This window comes from Salvia miltiorrhiza, chromosome 1 (genome assembly GCF_028751815.1).
Source record: "Salvia miltiorrhiza cultivar Shanhuang (shh) chromosome 1, IMPLAD_Smil_shh, whole genome shotgun sequence".
Classification (NCBI taxonomy): Eukaryota; Viridiplantae; Streptophyta; class Magnoliopsida; order Lamiales; family Lamiaceae; genus Salvia; species Salvia miltiorrhiza.
Genome location: NC_080387.1, coordinates 65591500 through 65614801, shown reverse-complemented (window position 1 = coordinate 65614801; position 23302 = coordinate 65591500). Strand labels below are relative to the sequence as shown.

Sequence of the window (23302 nt, the reverse complement as noted above, 5' to 3'; positions counted from 1 at the left end):
AATACAACATAAAATGTATATGTGTATAGTATCTGAATGGATTTTGGTGAAATACACATCATACTAAAATAGAACTTTTATTAAAAAAGAAAAAAAAGGTTCAAGAGAAAAAACAAAACAAGCGAAAGCACCCGCGAGAAACCACGAGTGACCGAAAAATTGACCAAGACTAGGAAAACATTTTTAGAGGGTCGTCCTCGTCGAAAGAATCTTCGTCGTCCAACATATCACCCAATCTTTTCTTTTGTGTAGAGGCCACTACCGACATAGATCGGGTTGCGTCGGAAGAGGAGTGAATCACAAAGTTTTGCAGAATCGCTCCTCCAGACTGAGCATGCTGCACTTTATTCAGGAACTCTACGGGCAACGTAGTGTCAAGAACGACGTCTTGCAAAACGGCACCAGCAGCACGACCAACTACTTTAAAATCTGAAGACATACCATTCTTGATTATACGTCGGAGTCGGTGCTTGATAGAGGACTCAGAAACCTTCCCTTTCTTGGTTAGCACCTTTCGGACGCCCCCGACTGCGAGGTATGGGAGGATCCTCTATCACCGTATTTCCTGGCGTCACATCCGAAGCTGAATGATCAATCGCCGAAGGAGGCGTCCCACCCTGGGATTCATGCCGGCTCCGAAGCAGCCAACGAATGCAGGACCAACGATCCTGCGGCCTGCTTCTGCTGAGCATGATCGGAAGGTGCAGTCAAGGTGGGGACCTGATCCGGAGAAGACCGGATAGGCTCAGAAGCAGCAGCCGAATATCAATATCAACCCCCTCAGTCGCCAAAATGGCAAAGGCGTTGGAGGTCACAGTGCCACCAACCGACGCTGAACTAAGTATGGATCCTCCCTCGAAAGTGTCTCTAGTAATACCATTGACGGGTTGCACGACATGCTCGGCCAATGCAATTCGCGAGCATTAATGGCAAATGAACTAATAATGCTCGATATGCTTGACCACTACGAGTCGAGTATATCAAGCATTAATGTATTTGTGGTAAATACATTAATGCTCGACCATTGAAGTCGAGCAATCGGGCCTAAGTGGTCGAGCATTCTTAGAAAATGCACTAATGTTTGACATATTTGACTATTTTGTGTCGAATAGTCGAGCATTACTGTAAAATACACTAATATTTAATTAGGATAAGGATAAAAAAGTCATAAATTAGTATAATTTATATATTTTGTAAAATGTAGATATTCTTAAGATTTTGTTTTCTAGAACGAGTATATATAATTTTGCACCAATATTTATCAATACAAGTTTTTTTTTAGACTTATTTATCATTAAATAAGTCACTATACAAATGAGAGTTTTGTGGTGCCTCATCTTTGCCATTTGAGTTTAGATCTCATTAACTGTTTGTTTGTTTTTTTTAATGAAGGAGGAAATCTATCTATGCGGCTATGCCCGCTTCTACACAATAACCTACTAAAATAATATGGTTTTTTTATTTTAATTATTTGTACATGTGTGGTTTGGAACACACATGAAATATACTAGAATAATCGATCTCTCAAAAAAAGAAAAGGGTACCGTACACTAGAATAATAAAAGTGAAATATGAGAGAAACAATATAGAATCTCATACATCAGCAGGACGACCTAAAAGCAGACGAGCACAGCCCAACAACGAGCAAAATGATTGCAAACTCACAAAAAACAACAGCATAGCAGCAGCCAAAAACGTGATCAACTGCCACGATCCAAATACATATCTTCTCATCAACTTTCCAATCCTAACCTTCCATCTACCATTGTAGTAGTCGTTCACATCTTCAATGACTTTATCCAAGAAGCCCACTTTCGTCATTCTAATTGACCTGCTCATGCCGTTCCACAAGTCCGCCACTTCTTGATCGCTCTTCAAATAGTTCAAAATAATCCTCTTTTCCCTCAAAATCCTTGCATCTTCCTCGCTGTCGATGATTCCGTTCATCAGTTCCGTGTATCGCGTGCAGATCAACGGCCGTGATGACGCCTCATAGGCCACGAGGTTCCTCATCACGACCTCCGTGTTCACGTCGACTGAAAACGCCGGCAGATGGAACGTAGCTGTTTTCCTGTTGAAATTTATGCCTGGAATGCCGGAATCCGTCTTTGCGAATTCTATGCCCGCGTTGGAAAGTTGGGTTACCGAAGGGATCGTGATTTCCTCCATGAGTAAATGACTGTTGTCGTTGTTGTTGTTGTTGTTGTTGTTCTCGTCTCGTGTTTCTTGACAGAAACACAAGTACTCCACCTGTTTCAACATTATTATGCCTGGAAGATTGGAAATGATCTTCCAAGGTAATGTGAGAATGAAGCTGACGGGTTTAGACGACACTAATCTCTTCATCAAACTAAACGGGTCTGCTCTGGCCTTGTTCGGGCCCTGTTCGTCCTCATCTAGTTCTAGTGTTATCTCCGACGATCTTGGAACTATCAAATTGTACAAGAATTCCAGGAGATGAGTAGATCTGTTAATCTGATCAACGCCGTCTGATTCTTGGACGATCACAAAAGGTGAGACGTCTCTGCAAAGCCCGATGGCCATTGCATAGAGGCGATCATCAGCTCCATCCGCTGAGCCCGACAGGAATTCCAACGTTTTCTTTAGTGAAAACAGAGGGACCTGATTCTCCAGCATCAGAATGTCTCTAAGGAGGGTGTCATGCAGGCCCGGTTCTTGGCCCGATTTGCCCTCGAGGAAATCCAGCAAGAAACACGAGTCGACGGCCATCATCCAGGCCAGGGTGTCGCCGTTGAGATTAAGGAACTTGTGGTAGCAGGCCCGAAGCCTATGCTCGGCCCGGGATAATTGGTGCACGAGGTTGTGCAATTTGAGGGGGATATTTTTTTGTGATCTTTGGGCTGCAGAGAGCTTGTACCTTTCCATCTGGTATAGTTCGGGCCGGGAGTGGTGGTACGGGCCTAACGCTACTAGCTGTGGCACGTAGGATTCCGGGCTGGTGAGCACAAGTGTTTTGGGAACGTTGAAGATTGAGGCATAGATATGGGATTCTTGTTGTAGATCATCATCTTCATTGTCTAATGCTTTACGAATGTGGATCACCCAACGATGTTCGTCAAAGCTTGGATTTGGTAACATTGTGTGGGGGTTGGCTTATTCAAGCTTCTTTCAACAATTTATTTACTCTATAAACGTATTTAATGATGAAATTCATACTTTTACTCTGAATTTTGGGGATCATTACCGTTGGTATAAGTGAATGCGTTTCTCATTTGATAGAGGTTACACACAGTACATTATTTTTCTCATTTTTTTTTTTAAATTTTGATTTGTATACATTTATTAGCTTTTACAATGTATTACACATTAGAATTCAATGAATGATGAGTTAAGTAGCAAAAACATTTACTACAAAAAAACATTTAGCTTTCTAACGTTATGTTGTATTCAATTTGCCTCTCATAAATAAGACAGATGACCCACCTATTAATGGCTACTAAGATATAAAAAAATTCATTATATTTTATTTATTTATTTGATGGTTAAGCACGGCGAAAAATACTTCATATCGTTATGTTAAACTTGATTTCTATATATATATATATATTTCAAACACCAAAACAACAATATATATATAATAAAAATAGTAATAAATTAAAAGAAAATGAAACCTAGGTATCTTAATGCATGACCAAACCATCAAACAAACAATAGTTTTCGGTTCCTATGTCATCGATAAAAAATGATCTTGTTTATGAGTTTGTTAATTGTCTATTTTCATCCGACGACAATTACATTCAAAATTCGATGGGTAACGAATAGAGAAAATATTTATGCAAATAATGAATTGTTTTTTCTATGATTATAATAGGAGAATATTTTAAAATAGGTTACAAATATGAAAAATATTTATGCAAAAAAAAGGAAAAAAAAAGAGAGCAAACTGAACATTGACGTGGGATGCCGTCATGTTTCTTCTCATTTCTTGTGTGTTTTTTTTGGGTTAAATAGTAAATACACCCTAACGTTTGTAGCAAAAAGCAAATAGGTCCTTAACGTTATATTTTGTGCAACTAGGTCCTTAACGTTTACAAATTGGGGCAAATAGGTCCTTAACGTTCACAAATTGGGACAAATAAGTCCCTCCGTTTAACGGTTGTGAATGTTAGAGGCCTATTTATCCTAATTAATTTGTTAGCGTTAGAAATCTATTTAATTTTCAATGTAAATGTTAAGGGTGTGTTTTTTGTTACAAAATCACTTAATCATTCTTTTTCTTTTTTTTTTTTCTAAATTCTTTATTTTTGCCTTTTAATCATTCTTAATCACTTAATCATTTGTTTTCTTTTTTCTATATATAATATTACATAAAGAGATTTATTATGTATATTTACTGAAGTTATACAAATTTTCTAACATATAATTTATACAATTTTCTAATCAAGATTTTGATTTAAATATGTCTAAAATATAAAGTGATTAAATTTGATAAATAATAATTAAAAAAATATGGGGGCGTTATGTAGGATAAAGGATTAAATTACATTTTATACTATTTTTAATATATATTTTATATAGGATCTTTAGTCGGTGAAATTAAAATACGTTTAAATGCAATAATTTATTCATAAAATTATGAAAAATATAATATGAATTTAAGATGATAAAAATTAAGAATTTACAAAAAGAAAAAAAGAAATATAATATGATATTAAAAGGTATAAATTAAGAATTTAGAAAAGATAAAAAGAATGATTAAGTAACAAAAACACATCCTTAACATTACAATGAAAATTAAATAGGTCCCTAACATTTACAAATGGGGACAAATAGATTCCTAACATTCACATTCGTTAAACGAAGGGACTTATTTGCCCCAATTTGTGAACGTTAAAGACATATTTGCTTCAATTTATAAACATTAGAGATGTATTTGCATTAAACAAAACATTAAGAATTTATATATCTTTTGTTGTAGTGTATTTGCTACTTAACTTCTTCTTTTTAAAAAAATTAAAACTAAATACTCAAAACTTTGTGCCTTTTAAGACAATTTCTAGAAAATAAAGAAGAGAAGATCATAAGCAAAACCGTGTCGTTTGGGTGCAGAACGTCGCCGTTTTATGCACAGCACCCTCTGCTGCTGTGTTTCATCCCACATAGTAGAGGATCCGCACCCCAATCTCTTCCAGCTCCGGCGAAATACACGCGCAAAGCACAAAATGCTGGAGAAGACTTCGACTAGTTCGAGCGCCGCCGCCGGAGCTCCGGCGGAGGATTTGTTCCGTTCGACGGCAGATGTGGACTTGATCGGAGATCCCTCCGGGTCTGCAACTGCTCAGGCGTTGAATTTCTCTTCCGGAAACCCTAGAATCGAAGAGATCACAGGCGTTATGCATCTCTTCAGGAACGATGCATCATCCAACGAACTTCCGGTAAACGGACTTGATTATTTAACTGAAGTCTGTAATTTTGATATGAGATCATTTTAGAACTAATCGTTGCCTAGTCTGCTGAAAATTGAGTTTTGGCCTTATTGTACTTGCATTTTCGAGATAGTTTTTTGCGCGAATTTCATCTGCTGCTTTAGATTATAATTATGACGAATGAAAATACGTATGGAGGGACTGAAGCAATACTGGTATAGGGAGGTGGTCGTTTAAAAAAAAGTGTATCTTTAGCTGATTGTTAGTCCTTCATTAGTGTAAATTTTCTCTTTTATCATATTGTATTCTCCATAATGACATGTAAATTGCACTCGTAATTCCTACCTTATGTTTAATTCACTAAACAAAAACAACAATATCAACGTGCGAATTGGTCTGTATGATTAATAGAACTTTATGTTATTATTTATGACTCAAAAGATGATTCTTTAATGGATATTGCATGATGATAAAACAAAAATATGCCGCTTTGTTGTGTGCATGATGCGTTGTTCATGACAATAGTATATTGTTGATGTGTCTCCATATACCTAATTTTCCCCTTCTCTTTTTGTTGATTCAAAAGTTTTGAAGTCACTCATAACTTTTTAATGCCTTTCAGGTTGAGAGAAATCCTCTTATTTGTGTACTCGGGGTCCCCAATCACACGACTTATGCAGATTTCTGTCAGTTCTGTGGTCCATTTATTCAGAACATGTTGGAAATGAGAATTGTGAGGTTGGTTGATGAATATCATGGCAGTTTTTTTGGTGTTGTAGGGGAGGAATTGATCTTACTCTTTCCACTGATGATCTAGTCCATTTGTGGTAATACAGGACTGAAGGATTGGAGGATAGCTACAGTGTGTTAATCAGGCTTGATGATCAAAACAATGCAGATTCTTTCTACAAGCAGTACAATGGAAAGTGTTTTTCATCACTTGAGGTGATTTCTCTCTCTCTCTCTCTCTCTCTATATATATATATATATATATATATATATATATATATATATATATCATTGTTGTCAAATTTCCACCATGGCGGGGATATGGCAGATGGCAGTGGCAGTTTCAGAGTAAACCGCCATGAAAATCCTATGGCATGGCAGTTTTGTCATGGAGGGTTGTGGCAGGCTGCAGCCGCCATATCCATGGCGCCATGGCGGTTATGGTGGGATATGACGGATTTTTAACCCAAAACTTGTTTTATGGGTTGGTAAACCCATTGACCCGTTTACCAATTAAAATTAGGGTTTTTAGGAGTAGAAAAAATCATAGCAGCCTCATAACCTAGGCGCCTCTTTCTCGAAAGAGCTCCCATAGCACCGGCGACCACCGGTAACCTCCGGCAGGTGCAATCTATCCTATATTACTTTTGAAATGTTTTTCTATTTTGAACTGTTTACTGTATATGTTATAAATTTACTATTGCAGATGAATCATCAACTTCACTTGGTGCTAATTCTAGAACTAGTAGTGTTAGATCTTCTAAGAATTGACAATCACTTCCACGTTATCTATCTATGGTTTATGCTTGAAGCCTTGAACTTATTATTGTATTTTGTTATGTTTGAACTTAGAATTTTGTGTTATTTTTGAACTTAGGATATCAAGTTTTCTATGATATTATGTATTTTGCATCCTTTAACTTCATAATTTGTATATATATAATTATATATATTTATTTTATTAATCCGCCAAGCGTTCGCCATAACCTGCCATGGCACCCGCCATAGCCTTATGGCGGTTTTCGGGCCTAACCGCCATCCGCCATAGATAACATTGATATATATATATATATATATATATATAGGGTTAAGTTATAATGAGAATTACTATTTTCTTGAGAAATGAGAATAACGAATAAGTCAGTATATATTGTTGAATAAGCTGCTTGTAATGCATGAATAACTGTAATTCAATTAATTGGTGAAATTTTCGCCCCCTCTAGGATTCGAATTCAGGTTTGAATGGTTATTCATGCATTACCAGCAACTTGTTCAACCTTATATACTGGCTTATTCATATCAATTCTCATTCTCACAATATATAACCATTCTCATTGGAACGGTTCCCTATATATATATGCTTGTATTCCCATACCATGCTCTATATTCTTAACCTTTTTCTCCTTGTATGCAGGAGGAGACCTGCCGCATGTTCTTCACTGTAGATATACAATATACTGGGTCAATTGAGCACTCACAGCCTTCCTCTGCAAGCTCTACAGAGCTGCCTACTTGCCCAGTTTGTCTTGGTAGTGTTTTTCGAACTTCCTTTTTGGAAAATATGATTTCATTTTCATGGATAAGATGTAGATATTGGATATGTACTTGCAACACGGGGGGAACTGGCATCCAAAATCTTAAGATTTGTAACTTATGGTTTACACCACTTTTCGATGGTTGCAGAGAGACTAGACCAAGATACTGCTGGAATTCTCACTACAATCTGCAATCACTCCTTTCACTGCTCTTGTATGTCTAAATGGACTGATTCTTCTTGCCCGGTGAGTGCTAATGTTCCTTACCGTGATATTATAGGATTTGTTAGTGTCATGATTAAGCATCTACCCGAAGTGGAGAGAACATTTTTTTTTCTTTGGCATCAATTAGAGTTAATTGTTGGTAGGTGCTTATGGGCATCACATGTGTGAGTCGAGTTTATGACAAACTTGTATCCAAGGGGATGAAACATCACAATTCAAAGCCTTTTTAGACCGTGTGAATTAATTTACTTTCTTAATTAACTTAGTGCGGTAGACATAATAAGCATGTACTATGTTATATGGGGGCGAGTGTACCCTATTTTAATATATGCTGTGCTAATCACATTCGATCTGCTGCTGCTTAGCTATGCAATTGTCATGTACTTTTACTTTAAGTTATAAATGCCTTTGGGACTTGGATCTAGACTAATGTCACTGATTAACTTGAATAGGTATGCCGGTACTGCCAGCAACAGCCTGAGAAATCAGTATGTTATGTTTGTCAAACTTCAGAAAATCTTTGGATGTGTCTTATTTGTGGTTTTGTTGGCTGCGGGAGGTATTAAATCTGTTTTCCACTGAGGAGACTATATGTATCCATGTATATTGATTTATGACTCTTGACCAATTTTTTTTTTATGTTTTTCAATGAATCTAATTGTGTTACAGGTATAGGGAAGGACATGCCATTGGTCACTGGAAAGAAACTGAACACTGCTATTCCCTTGAACTAGAAACACAACGTGTGTGGGACTATGCTGGTGACAACTATGTTCACCGATTGATACAATCTAAAACTGATGGAAAATTGGTTGAGTTAAATCACCACTGTGCGCGTCATTATGATAGCGAGTCTGCAGGATACAATGACACTTTGGGTGATGAAGTTGAATATGTAACTTTTACAACTTTTATATTTATACTCTTGCTTAATCTTTATGTATCCATTTGACAGTTTTTTTTGTGTGGAATGAATCCATTTGACAGTTTTTAGTTGCTCCATAATTATATTATTCATGGCGCAGATAAAGAATGAGTACAATGAGCTTCTTACTTCTCAACTTGAACGCCAGAAAAATGTGAGTCTTCTCCTTTTTTATAAGTGACATCACATGGTTTCATTTTCCAATGAAACTCATTTAGCTACTTTTATCTCAATAAAGTGATAATTGATTCACTAAATTAAAATAGAGGTGTGCATTTGTGCATTTAGCACTGCAGAACATACTTTTTGGCCTGTACCAAATATCCAGTCTACTGTTTTCCATTGTGGGAAATTGCATATCCACTTATACTTCGAACTATTTCCACATTGGCCTCAGTATTTTGAATCTTTACTGCAAGAAGTTGAAGAAGACACTGAAAGGGAATCTTCCTTAGCTATTGAAAAGGCTTTGAGTGAAAACCCCAAACTGCTGAAATTACAAAAGAAGCTTGATAAAGGCATTGAACAAAAGAGATTTCTTGATGAGGTGGGTAATTTCGACATATATTCTTGTGTATCTAGTGCCATTTTATAAGTTGATGACATGTTAAAATAAGCAAGGTAGATGAGTTGTTCATTTAGATCTCTTATGTTACTCACGGTGATTTTCCTCATTTAGATCAATGACAATCTTCTGAGGAACCAAAGCATTTGGGAATCTAAGATAGAGGAGACAGAACAGAGGTGACATTTTTCTTCATGCAATATATGAAATACAGCTAAAATGATTTAACTGCTTTTTGGTCCATTCATGAAACATTGTAGTTTTCCCTTGAAATGCATAACAAAGCACTCTCTCCCTGTCACCTTATTTGCTTTCTTGAATTATCACTAGATGTATATCTTGGAGGATTCTTTTGTTGCAACTAATTAAGAAACACTAGTTCCACTTCCACATAATAAGAGACAAAAAAAGAAAGATCTAAACTACTAGTTATTTGTAGCCTTCACCATTATCCACCTCTTCCATAACTTTGTTAGACCTAGGGCTAGGGATGATTGGTGATTCATGTCGATTTACAGAAGTTCCATGAAACAGCAGTTCATCTGTCACCTAAAGGCAATTTTTCCATAAGAACTGCAGTCAAGTCAAGTAAACCATCCTTCAAATCCATACTGTTCCCAGTTTTTCCTACGAAGACTAGACCTCCATCTAAATTCTTACCAAGAACCTTTTGTTATTAGATGGTTATACGGGAAACATGTTTGTTTTTTGTTTTCTGTCTATATGGTTTGAAAATTCTTTTAAAAAAGAAAATGTATATCAGGGAGAAGAAACTTTTGCAACAAAAGGACAAAAGGATTGAAGAGTTGGAGGAGCAGGTATGCTTCTTTTCCATTGCTTTAAGTTTGTTGCTTTGCCTCAAGAAAACTACGTAAGTATCTCCAAAAAAGAAAGAAAAGTAAACTACTTAATGAACATACTTCCTTGATTATGCACACTTGCAGTTAAGAAATTTGATGGCATGCCTCGAAACTCAGAACCCAGAGCAATATTCAGCAACTTCGGATGAGCCAACCGATAGCAACACTGAGGTGGTAGTTGCAGAGACATCTTCTGAAAGTGGCGGCAAAGGGACCAAAAAGACGAATAGCCGGAGAAAAAAAAAGTGATGAAGGTGAGGCTGCTCGTTCAGCATCATTTTTTCTTGCGCACATAAACTAACTATTGATTGTTTTATATAGACATATTAATTTGTCAAGGTTAGTAAATAGGCGAGACAAATATTCCACATGTAAGATATGATACGAGATTTTTTGGAGCTAAATATATCCTACTATGCTAATAATAAGTGGTGTCAAATAGTTAGTTATATCTTGATATTTCATTTTTGTTTGAAACAGGTGTGTTTGCTGAACTAGGAACCATCAATTTCATGAACCAGTATTATATAAGATGATAGTGTCTTATGGATTACTGAAATATCAATATTTGTTAATGTCGTTTCAAAAAAAAAATTGTTACTCGTGTTATAAAAGTTACCAAACGTTGCAGACGAGTACTCGAGTAATACAGATATTGAATATATTTGGAAATGTATTCGGTCCTGATATTGGTAATTTGATATTCCGTACATTAAAATATAAATTATTATGTCATTAAACACCAATGTTTAAAGTTGTAAATCAGTCGAGCTGGCAAAAATTCTATTGAGATAGTTTGATAGGATTGGTTAATATAAGCATGTCAAGTTTTAGCTCGATTTGCGAATTAAATTCAAAATATGTATTATGTAGAATTCTACCAGCAAAACCTCCTCCTTTTCTGGTCTAGTGCCCGACCGATTGCACCGCGCAGCTGTCTATGTTTTTTATAACTACTTAATTTACTTTCTAATTAATTTAAGTATTAAATTTTAATTAAAATTAATGGATTCTAATTGGTAAGGATCAACAAATCTAAACTGGAGCTTTAAATTACTAAAAAAATTAATTACTTACTCCTTATTAGTAATTAATTGCTGGCTAGAATCTTGGCCTACGCATATTAATCAGTTCAAATAGAAATAGTAAGACTATCATTATCAGCAATCACTCCAGTTATCTAACCATCCAATCTCTTCAATATATAATTAATTTTTTTTTCTTTCGCATCACCAATATTAATCCTAACCAAGCACACATATTTTGGGATATTTATTCATGATCATTCGATTCATTCCAACCACTCAACCATAACATTTTATATAATTATTTTATTATTATTTTTAATCATAAAAATTTTAATGTATCAATTAATTAAAATAATAACAATAAATTAAGAGAGAATGATAAAAAAATTAATTGTAAAGTTGATATATATATATATATATATAGAGAGAGAGAGAGAGAGAGAGAGAGAGGGAGAGAGAGAGAGAGAGAGAGAGAGAGAGAGAGAGAGAAAATAATAGAATTATAATGTGTGTGTAACTATAGCAACATGAGTGTAATAAAATTTAATAATCTAATAGTAATTGTGCTCCATGAGACTATGTTCGGTTTCATTTTTTATTTTTTATAGTTTAGTGCATGGTGCCTAAGTGACGGTTGAATTGGAGTGATCTAATATACTCTTTTATTTTGTAAAAGAATATAATTGAAGGATTTCATGAATTTTAAAAAATATGTAATCGATAATATATAGAATAATAATAATATATGATAATAATGTATAGAATAACATTTTAAAATAAAAGTGATATTTTTTAATGGGAGCGAGGAAAATTTTCTCAAAAAATAAAAATGGGTGCGAGGAAAATAAAGGAAGTGATACGATGGAAGAGGCCTTAGAAAAAGATAGTTACGTAATCTTGACTAATATTAGATCGCGTACACAAATTGCATTTATTTTGACTATAATCAACAAGTGTCTGTGTCCCACGTGACGTGTAAATCAAATACCCTTTTCACAGTAATTTCTTGAGCCGCCGCGCCGCACCCCTCAACTCCAACCTCCTCCACGGCACCGCTGCCGCCACCACCACCATTTCCTCAAATTAAAACAATCGTCACTTCCTCTCACCTGAAAATGAGCTGGTCGCTACATCTCCCCCTCAACAACCCTCACTCCGCCGGCCTACACGGCTCTCTAACCCTCAAACCCGCCAATTACTGCTCCGCGCCCGCGGCCTGCCTCAATGTGGACGTGCGTACACCCGATTCCCACCGGACCCCGGCGCTCCACGAGAAGAGGAGCTCGGAAATAATTGCTGACGAGAAGAAATTCATCGTGGGGACGTACGCTAGGGCGCAGGTGGTGCTGGCGAGTGGCAAGGGCTGTAAATTGTACGATGTCGAAGGGCGAGAGTATCTAGACCTCACCTCCGGAATCGCTGTGAATGCCCTCGGCCATGGGGATTCTGATTGGCTGCGCGCCGTCACGCAGCAAGCTGAGGTGCTCGCGCACGTCAGCAATGTTTACTACTCTGTTCCGCAGGTAAATAATTTCTTTTCTCCCCCTCCCCCTTTTATTTTTTTCTGTGTGTGTGTTTTAATTTGTCTGTTGGGGTAATTGATTCTGCTGTTTTACTGCATAAGATTGGATCATGATTAGTTTTTTTCAAAAAAAGATTGGATTTTGATTAGTATGAGTGTATCATAGTGTGCGTGTATGTGTGTGTGTGCGAGAGAGAGAGAGAGAGAGAGTCTTTTTGTCATCAAGTAGAAAAGTAAGTTAATGCACTGTTGATACTGAGATTTTTACTGTTAAGCATATTTGATTATCGATGAAGATTATATAAATTGGCATAGTAGTTTGGAGCTTATATTAGTATACGGGCTTGTATAATATAGGAATAATTATGGTTTATTGAATGTGGTGGGAATGAAGTAAAGGTTTCGGTGATACACAGGAGCCTAATGATAGGGCACATCATAGTTTTTGCTGAATTAGTTCTTGTTGTGTAAGAGAAACGCATATGCTGAATGTTAATCGGAAATGGCTGTCAATCTCAAACTAAATGCGGCCAAATCTTAAACAGGAATTAGGGATACATTCTGATTGAAAGAGACCAAATCAGCTGAAAAAGGAGCATTTTCCTGTATTCCTTTCTCCTTTAAGGACACATTTAGTTACTAAATGCGAACTCGCTCGGTACTTTGTGGCACTAAATTAACATGACTGTTAATTAGTTTTTCAAGCCTGTATGTGGATTCCAGACTCGTGTTCGGAAAAGGATCTGTTGGTTTTGACTGGTAGTGATGATTATGTCATTGATATGAAAAACGTAGGAGAAGCTTAATGAAATGTCTACCTCAAAATGTTTTCAAGAATTTCAAGTTCTTTTTTTATGGACTATGGTGTATCGGAGTTGTAGTTATCTTTGACACTTATTACAAAGTAATTGATAGTATTTTTTTTTAACTTCTCAATATTAACCTTAAGAGCCTGCATAATGATGCACCTTTATAGTTTAAATTACCAAACTTTCGTTTGACTTGAAAGTGTTGTGGAAGCTCTAAAATTGTCTTGATACACTCTGATACTGATTGATTGCTGGTGGAGTATGGTTTTAATCGTTTATGCAGTTAAATTGTTGGATGTAAGCGTTTTACTTCCGCAGGTAGAGCTTGCAAAACGGCTGGTTACCGGCTCTTTTGCTGATCGTGTATTCTTCTGCAATTCCGGCACTGAGGCCAACGAAGCAGCAATTAAGTTTTCAAGAAAGTTCCAAAGATATTCACACCCAGATAAAAATGACCCTCCCGCGGAGTTTATCGCCTTCTCAAATTGCTTCCACGGTAGAACAATGGGTGCTCTCGCACTAACGAGCAAAGAGCACTACAGAACACCGTTCGAACCTGTTATGCCCGGGGTCACTTTCTTAGAATACGGTGATACTCAAGCAGCAGTGGAATTGATTCAGAGTGGAAAGATTGCTGCAGTGTTCGTGGAGCCAATCCAAGGCGAAGGCGGTATATACAGCTCAACCAAGGAATTCCTGCAATCATTGCGAACCGCCTGTGACGAAGCTGGATGCCTTCTTGTATTCGACGAGGTATACATGGAATTCTCAACTTGTTTAGGGGGCTTTTACTATTCACGATTAGTATAAAAAACTCGTGGATCCACCTCAGGTACAATGTGGCTTGGGTCGAACAGGTTATCTTTGGGCTCATGAAGCTTATGATGTATGCCCTGATATAATGACTCTTGCCAAGCCTCTGGCCGGAGGTCTTCCCATCGGTGCTGTACTGGTGACGGAAAGGGTCGCTGCAGCCATCAACTACGGGGACCACGGCAGCACATTTGCGGGCAACCCTCTCGTCTGCAGTGCTGCAATCGCAGTTCTTGACAAAATATCGAGTCCGGTCTTCTTGGCTAGTGTTTCTGAGAAAGGCCAGTATTTCAAAGATTTACTAATCTCAAGTATAGGAGGGAACTCCCATGTGATAGAGATTCGCGGTTTTGGGCTGATCATCGGCATAGAGCTGGATGTGTCTGCGTCCCCCTTAGTCGAAGCGTGCCAGCAGTCGGGTCTCCTCGTTTTAACTGCGGGGAAAGGGAACGTGGTTCGGATCGTGCCGCCATTGATCATCTCCAAGGAGGAAGTGGATGAAGCTGTTGAGATCTTGAAGAAATGCTTTCATGTACTTGATGATGCTACCAGCACTTAGCTGCCATTGAAATTGCCTCCCAACTTATACTATTTTCTTCAACTTAGACCTTGGTTTTGAGATTTGGAATTGTATCATGTTGTTGTTCATTGTAGATTCTCATTATGTGCTTCCGTGTTATAAAAATATATAGCACTTTCTATTTTAGTCCACATCTTAATCTAACGGCTAAGAATGTTGGATAAATATCCGTACTTCATATAAATATTATTTGTCTTATAAATTTTGATTTGTATACCTCAAATAAACCTCAATCATGCTAATTGTTTGGTGATGCCACGTTATTTTATAGGTATATTCAGATGCTCATCAAACACAACCTTTTTAATTACATGTACAATTGGCAGAACCTTAACAAATTTTAATCGATACAATTTCAACTTAGATCAAGAAAAAGAATCAATGGTTTTGTCTTAAAGTGAATAAAAGGGCGATAAATGGGGAGCAGGATGGTCGCAAATTTGTCTTAAAGTGATTAATTTATTGTTTTAGTACTAAAATTAGATTAATTAGTGTATGGTTTACGATTTTGCAAAGTCTAAGTTTAGATAGAGAGTTTTATTGCTTGCATTAGGGTTATTTTGTCTGATGTATTTGGGCAGCTTGTCGAGCCATAGTATTAAAAAGTCCTAAGAAGGACTTATTTGGTCTTCTGCTAACAGCTCCAATTAGTTCAAGTTTTTGCCCTAAAATCAATTTCATGTTCAAGGAAATAAGAGTATTTTAAAAATTAAATTGAAACGACATTATTATACTTAAGTTTAAACTGCATCGTTTCCAACTTTCCATCATCGAACGTTTTGTCCATGTAGGCATTTTCGGGCATCCACATCAACTTTGATTTAGCCAAAATTACAGTACAAGGGAAAAATAAATAGAAAAATCAAAGCTCAGTAAATTTTAGTTAAAATTTCGAAAACATGTGACAAATTAGAACTGTACTCTCTCGGTCCCATTATTAATGGTACGTAGTCTATTTTGGGTGTCCCAACTTAAATAACTTATTTCTAATTTTTATAATAATTTTATACTATAAATTACATAGGCTCACATATTTGTACACACATTTACACTACAAATCACATGGCCCCATATATATTTATACATTTTTACACTACAAATTACAAGGGCTCACGTACCTTTATACACTTTTACACTACAATGAAGTATTATTTTTTTTAATCTTCGTGCCGAAAAGTTACGTGCCATAATTAATGGGAACGAGGGAGTATCAAATTTCTTTAGCACTAAATTAACTCTAGCTTAGACTAGATAAGAGAGTGAAGACTGTAGATATCAAATATGTCTAGGAAATAGTGAAGAGAAAAATCGATGTGGTGGTGCTAGTATTAAAATTGGATGGGAAGTTGTAAAAGATTTCATGATACAAGTATTTATATAGTTGGGAAGATTTGCAAGCAAAAAGACCATCAAACGGTCCCTTTCACTTCACTCCAAAAGATTACAGTGTCATCATCAACACTGTCAACTTAAAACCTACATTTCTGCCATTACTAACACTGTCAAATCTACGCACCATTGTAATTGTTCCGTATACTAATGATAAATCTCTATTCACCATTATATACTAATACACAAACGTAGTTGTAAACCAACTTAATATAATTCGAGGGAGAGGTAAAGCTAGAAAGTTTCAGCTTACAACGAAGCGCAAAACATTTGATACATAAGGCGACGTTTTTCATTCAACTAATAATCTGGGGGTTCGAGTCACCAATGAGGAAAAATATGGAGCTATTATTGTTCCTTTTTCTTAGAAAAAAAAAGTTAAAATTTTAGCTATAAAAGGTGCTAAATTGGAAATTTTCTAATGAAATATAGAATTATGAAGTTGATTTTTTTTAATAGGGATAGGGTGTTTAAGCTCTCGTCCCTGCCAAATGTTATGATGAAAGTTAATGAATTTGTTTTTTTTTTTTGATAAATTATATAAATACATAAATAAATTCAAAGATCGTGCGACGAAGGATTCAAACTGAGAATGTTCAATAAAAGGTAGCTATACTTTTCCCAGTTTATTCATATATATAACTTTTAAATATAATGTTTTTTACACGTATACTCCACTCATTCCGTATATATGGGCCGCTTAGAATTTTCACAAATATTAAGAAAATTTATTAAAAATAAAAATATATAAGTAAACTTATTAATATGTTCATATTTATCACTTAACGATGAATTAAAGTTAGAATAAATTAAAGAATTAAATAGGGATATAATAATAAATAAGTAAACAAATATTATTTTTCTATAGAAATAAGCCTATATGAATGAAACATTCCAAAAAAAACAAGTCTATTTATACTGAACGGATGGAGTATATATATTTTTCAAACATGTTCATCCAAACATATATACTTGCATTTCTCATAAAAAAAAGTCAATACATATCTGTAACTTTCATATTTCCTCCGTCTTGATTATCTTGAGACCTTTTTTTTTGCACGAAAATTAAGAAAATAGTATTTTGTGTGTAGGTGAAAAAATGAAAAGATGAATAAATAATAAAACTTTTATCAAATAAGAAAATGTCTTAATATAAGTGGAACGTCCCAAAAAAAAGTGTTTCAGGATAGGTGGGACGAAATAGGTTATATGAATTTAAAATTGGAAGATAAACCATACCACCTTTTAATAATTCCAATACAGACAACATTGATATCGGAATTAAATTAACACCTCCCTATCCATGGAGAAATAAGGTCTTTAACTGTCCTAAAAAACAAATTAATTAAAACTTACCATGATTTTTGAGTTTTCCTGAAAACAAAATTAGCATTAAATTCGGAGGCTGAATTTTTTATGTCCACTTGTTAAGTCAAAAATTAAAAATGTCCATTTATCATAAAAATTTAATCATATGCCCAAAATACTTAAATTATCGCTCATGTCTCAATCAGTGTACTTGCAAGATAAAAAATAGTCAGCTGTCGAAAAAATAGATTGTCGTCCGTAGGTTGCCGCCCGAGAGGCAAGCTACTTTTTCAGCCGGCAACCTACTTTTTCTTGTAGCAAATTTAAATTTTCAATAAAAAAGGTAGATTGTCGGTCGGAAAAGTAGTTTGCCACCCGAGCGGCAACCTCACTAAATAGGTTACTGCCCGAGTGGCAACCTATTTTTCCGACAGCAGACTACTTTTTCTTACATATTTGTACTTGTGTTAGAAAAGTTTAAGACTTTACACAAAAGTTGATGCAAAGCTATCAAAGGGCAATTTCGACTCTTCACTTTAATTTGATCATAGCATCAAGTTTTTATAAAAAAATAGATATTTTTAATTTTACACTTAACAAAATGAACATTTTTACCTATGGACACTTAAACTCGTGTGATCAAGATTAAGTCAAAAACGGTTGCGCGCATATTTTTTAATTTATCTACACTATTTGAATTATTGAATATATATGCTCGTTTAGGTATAAAATGAACAAAAAATAAAAGGGGGAAATACATTCACTATAATAACCTAATTAAACATGGAGTGATTAACACTCATGGAAGATTCGATCCCACCGATAGTACTTCGACTTTCAATATTACTACCAAACACTTTCAAATGAGATAGTATTATATATGCATTTTTTTTTCTTGATTTGGGGAAGTTGGGGAGGGAGAGCAGTAGCATTTGAACCCGGAATCTCGTTGTTCACACACAGAAGGTCGCACCGCTTAGTATCTCTTTAGGGACATTATATATGCATTTATAAATAAACTACATAGTACTATATAGATAGACGAATAAAAAAATAGTTTACCCATATTTCTTTTAATCCGACTACAAAATTTTGTTAATATATATCGGCTAAGAAATGTTTTTTATCGGCATACATATAATTAACAATTTCGGCAAACTCATTTTTGTGATGGTCTAATATCAATGGAGTATATGAGGGGGTTGAAAATTGTGGATTTTCCGACGTAGCATGTTAATATGTAGGAGTAATTACTAAATTTTTAAAGGTGATTGAAATTTAAGTGATTGAAAAATGGGTGATGCATTTCTGTCATTAAAAGAGGAGTATATCCCGTCAGCCAAACCTGCCTGGCAATCTATCTCACTAAATGCGATTGTCCCATCAACACATTTGCAATATCTTCTCCCATTTTCATCTAATTATTACTCTCATGAGTCATGCATTCTTATTACTATTATCAGATAAAATATTAAAAAATTCTCAATATTTAATAATACTCCCTTGCTCCATTTCAACAGGCTTCGGCCACAAATGTCGACAATAAGTAAGTACTCCCTCCGTCCCGCGAGTCTTGACACGTTTGAGTTCGGCACGAGAATTATTACTCAAAAAGGAAACGTGTCAAAATTCGTGAGACGGCCCAAAAAAAAAACGTGTCAAGATTCGTGGGACGGAGGGAGTACTTTATAATAAAATACTTATGAGATATTTTTTTAGTGTATATTTGAGAGAGAAAGATTTATTTCAATTAATAAAATAAGAGGGAGAAATAATGAGTTATATTTTGGTATGTGTTATGCTTCCTCCGTCTCACTTATCTTAATATATATTTATTTGAACACGAAGATAAAGAATTAGGTGTTAAAAGTGTAAAGTGGGGGTAGGGTTCATTTAATGTGTATGGAGAATATATGAACCACATCTACTTTTTTTAAAAGCGCTAGTATTATAAATGAGATGCACTAAATATTTTTTAAATATTTAACTCTTGAAAAATTACGAACCTTGTCATTTTTATCCAATTTATGTATTTTTCATTATTTTCATGGTAAAAAGAGGTGAGTCATGTTAGTGGTTCGGAAGAGAAAGAGTAGTAAAGCATATGGAATTCTCTATCCCATAATTTACTATGTCTCATCGTGTGTCTCACTCTTAATTTATTTATTTTGTAATTGTTTGTTATAAAAATTAAAAATATTATTTAATAAAGTCTAATTAATATTTATCACAAAAAATTGAAATAAAAAATTATATACCTTAATTTTGAATTAATTAATCAATATAATTTATTATTAGTTCAAATAAATATAAAAAGTAATTATAAATTTTAATTGGATGAGTGAACCCTGTTAATTATCTTAAAATTATATTAAAATATAATAAATTAATATTAAAAAAATAATTAAAATTTGTAACAAATTTAGAGTGAGACATTGTAGGTTAAAAGATCTCATTTGGTAGTAAATTTCGAAAAAATCAGGATGAAAGACTATAAGTGTTTTTTTTTCTGAGGGGAGGGATGAAAAACTAGTATATAGTTAACCCTCTTGTATATTCTCTTTTTTTATACTAGTATTTATTATTCTCTCTGTCCATAATTTAAAGTCATACTTACTCTTAATTTTTTGTCCATAAATTAAAGTCTTATTTTGCTTTTTGTGCTTTTTTACTTTTCTTCTTTTCCTATATTTACAACCATTTATCACTAATGGACCCACCTTAAAACACATTTATCATTTTTATATTCAATATTTATTACACTTTATCATTAGTAGACACACTCACAACACATTTATCACTTTAGTCAACTATCTTTATGGCTTTAGGGTGCGTTATCTTTGGTTGTAAATTTATCATAGAAAAATGAGGGATAAACAAAAATTCACCCTTTAAATCCTTTCAATCTTTTCCTTCATTTCCTACTTGACTCTTACTTATTCCTCATTTACACTACAAATGAGGGATAATATTATCCCTCCAAAAATGGTGTGATAATATTATCATTCATTTGTAGTAAAAATGAGTAATAAGTAAGGGTCAAGTAGATAATGAGGGAAAAGAAAGGAAGAATTTAAAGAGTGAAATTTTAATTGGTTATCCCTCATTTTTCCATGATAATTTTACAACCAAAGAGAACACACTTTTAGTGAACTACTCTTATATTTCATCTACATCATCTTTTTCAGCTTTTTTAGTGGGGCTTTAAATTATGGACCGAGGAAGTGTAATTTTTTATAAATACTCCCTCCGTCCATGAAAGAACTTCCTAGGAGGGAGTGACACGGATTTTAAGAAAAAATATTGTTGAGTGTATTGAGAGTGAATAAAAGGTACTCCCTCCGTCCCAGCTGAAATGTCCTGTTTTTCTTTTTGGGTTGTCCCACTTGAAATGTCAGGTTTCCTTTTTTGGCAATATACTCTCTCTCTATACTTAATATTTAAATAATTTCCACCAACCCACTTTATCTACTTTATATACATTTCTTAATCTCCGTGCCAAAAGAAACAAGACATTTCAGCTGAGACGAGTAATTGAGTGTATTGTGAGTGGTGAAAATGTGTTATAATTAATATTGAGAGTTGTGAAAAGTGAAAAGTAAGAGGATTATAAGTGGTGGGGTATAGTTCAAAAATAGGTAGGAAGTTCTTTTATGAATGTCCCAAAAAATAAAAATAAGAAGTTCTTTCGTGGACGGATGAAATATTGTATTATTATTAGATGGCTATTAATACCACTTGCCATATTTCCATTTCTTTCCATCTCTGAAATCTTTCCGACGGCTCCAAAACAGTACACTATTTTAAAAAGATGAACAAAAACAGCAATTTTGATCTGTCAGAAAACGGCCATGAGCTACTGAATTTTCATCCATCTTCTTCGTCATGCAATCGGAGCCCAAATCGCGTCGAAATCGACTACGCCGAGATTGATCGTCGGAGCCCTCCTGTTCTTGAAGGGATCGCGGCAGTGGTTGGAGAGAGAGTGCTCTTCGGCGACAAGGTAGAGAGAGAGAGTGGAAGTAATCGGAGGAAGACTAGCGGTTATCGAGGAGTGAGGAGACGGCCGTGGGGGAGGTGGTCGGCGGAGATACGGGACCGCATAGGGCGGTGCCGCCACTGGCTCGGCACCTTCGACACGGCGGAGGAGGCGGCTCGTGCCTACGATGCGGCGGCAAGGAGGATGAAAGGCTCTGGAGCGAGAACTAATTTCCAGATTCCTCCTATTTTGCCATCGCCATCAAGCTCTTGTTCTGATCAGCCGCGGAGGAGAATTAGGGCTAAAACTAGAGGGAAATGCTCGGTCGTAACGTGTGCTGCTCATCTTTTCAGCCCCAATTTCGCCGCTGACGCTACAAACGACGTCGGTTTGGAGCTCCAAGATGGAGGTTTCGGCAACAAAAATAGGGTTTCTAAAATGTAATAATCTTTTCCTTAATTTACTTATTTTGCCTTATTAATTTTAGACTTAAGATGTACTAGTTTCTTTAATTACTAGTATAATTTGTGTGTACTTAATTTGCAAAGAAGTGTGATTGTACTAAATTTATAAATATTGTCCTGAGTGTTTTGCAAGTTGGATGATCTGTCGGAAGATGGTGTCTCTCATGCACCTTATATATTCACGGATATGGTCACACGTATCAGAGGAAATTCACGAAATTTGTAGGAATTTGCATGTCTGGAAAATACTACTAGTAATTAAGAATCTTCACAAGTAAAATTTGAAAATTTTAAATTTTAGGGACATATGTGGATTATTTATAAATACAAAAGAAATAGTGTTAATAGAATGTAACCTTGCGTTCTCACTTAATATTCAAGGATGCAGCTTTAAATAAGTGTAGTTTATGTTTTTGCCTATTGAATTTGCTGGGTTTGTATGCAGTAGAATGCTTACGTACTATGCGTTTTATTGCGTGGCCCTAGCTAACTAGTGAACTCATGACCTATTAAAGGTTGCTCGTTTTTATCCTCTCAAAAAAAGAAGGTTGAGTTTTTATTCTACTATATGATTTGCTCTCTATTTAATTAAATGCTGTATTAATTATTGATAATTTATGTGAATTGTTGTATTAAAGTCATCGAATTTCCACTATAAAATACTAAAATAGTACTAATGTCTAATCAAAGCGTATTGAGTACACTTCTTTTCGTTTGAGGACGAAAGAATATCATATGAATTAGGATTCATATCCTAATTCTCGCATTAATTTTATTGAAATGTTATATATTGGAGAAAATTTTGTGTGTATAGTAGATCAATTTTAGTACTAAAGATCATTTAAAAATAACCTAAAATAATAATTTGAAGAGTGAAAAATCTATTACAATTTAATTACTTACAATCAAAGTTAATAAAGTTACGACGTGTTTGATGGATTTGAGGCACGAGAGATTAGTTATGTAAGGAGATAAAGAGGAAAATCTGATGAATAAAGGGAATCTAACCAAGTAAAATGCACATGGATCATCTGTCCCACTATCTCGTGTGTACCATTCTTAATTTATTATAATTTTTAATTATATTTTCTTCAATTTTAATTTATTATGCTTTAATATTATAAAAAAGATAATTAACAATGGTTCACTCATCCAATTAGAGTTTATAATTATTTTTTTATATT

General features: G+C 34.9%; 4 protein-coding genes across 5 annotated transcripts; 3 read left to right on the top strand and 1 right to left on the bottom strand.

Annotated features, from left to right (window-relative positions):
* Positions 1-1593: 1593 nt before the first annotated feature.
* Positions 1594-3099, bottom strand: LOC131011686 (putative UPF0481 protein At3g02645). The gene has a single exon (XM_057939478.1). It carries the CDS (start codon positions 3097-3099, stop codon positions 1594-1596), a length of 1506 nt encoding a protein of 501 aa, XP_057795461.1.
* Positions 3100-4981: 1882 nt separating this feature from the next.
* On the top strand, positions 4982-10910 carry LOC131005080 (BRAP2 RING ZnF UBP domain-containing protein 2). Of its 2 annotated transcripts, XM_057931886.1 has the most exons (13): positions 5013-5396; positions 6010-6125; positions 6224-6332; positions 7531-7645; positions 7800-7897; positions 8329-8435; positions 8546-8771; positions 8902-8955; positions 9199-9348; positions 9481-9545; positions 10130-10184; positions 10311-10480; positions 10707-10910. In XM_057931886.1, exons 1-12 carry the CDS (start codon positions 5085-5087, stop codon positions 10473-10475), a joined length of 1572 nt encoding a protein of 523 aa, XP_057787869.1. In that variant the 5' UTR covers positions 5013-5084; the 3' UTR covers positions 10476-10480; positions 10707-10910. The 2 variants fall into 2 exon arrangements, with proteins under 2 accessions (XP_057787870.1, XP_057787869.1); XM_057931887.1 differs by lacking the exon at positions 10707-10910 and having other exon boundaries at positions 4982-5396; positions 10311-10649.
* A 1223-nt stretch (positions 10911-12133) lies between these two features.
* On the top strand, positions 12134-15104 carry LOC131005081 (acetylornithine aminotransferase, chloroplastic/mitochondrial). Its single transcript, XM_057931888.1, has 3 exons — positions 12134-12777; positions 13904-14338; positions 14418-15104. The coding sequence occupies exons 1-3, from the start codon at positions 12370-12372 to the stop codon at positions 14955-14957; spliced, it is 1383 nt and encodes a 460-aa protein (XP_057787871.1). The 5' UTR covers positions 12134-12369; the 3' UTR covers positions 14958-15104.
* A 6330-nt stretch (positions 15105-21434) lies between these two features.
* On the top strand, positions 21435-22147 carry LOC131005087 (ethylene-responsive transcription factor ERF084-like). Its single transcript, XM_057931895.1, has one exon. It carries the CDS (start codon positions 21487-21489, stop codon positions 22096-22098), a length of 612 nt encoding a protein of 203 aa, XP_057787878.1. The 5' UTR covers positions 21435-21486; the 3' UTR covers positions 22099-22147.
* The last annotated feature ends 1155 nt before the right edge of the window (positions 22148-23302 follow it).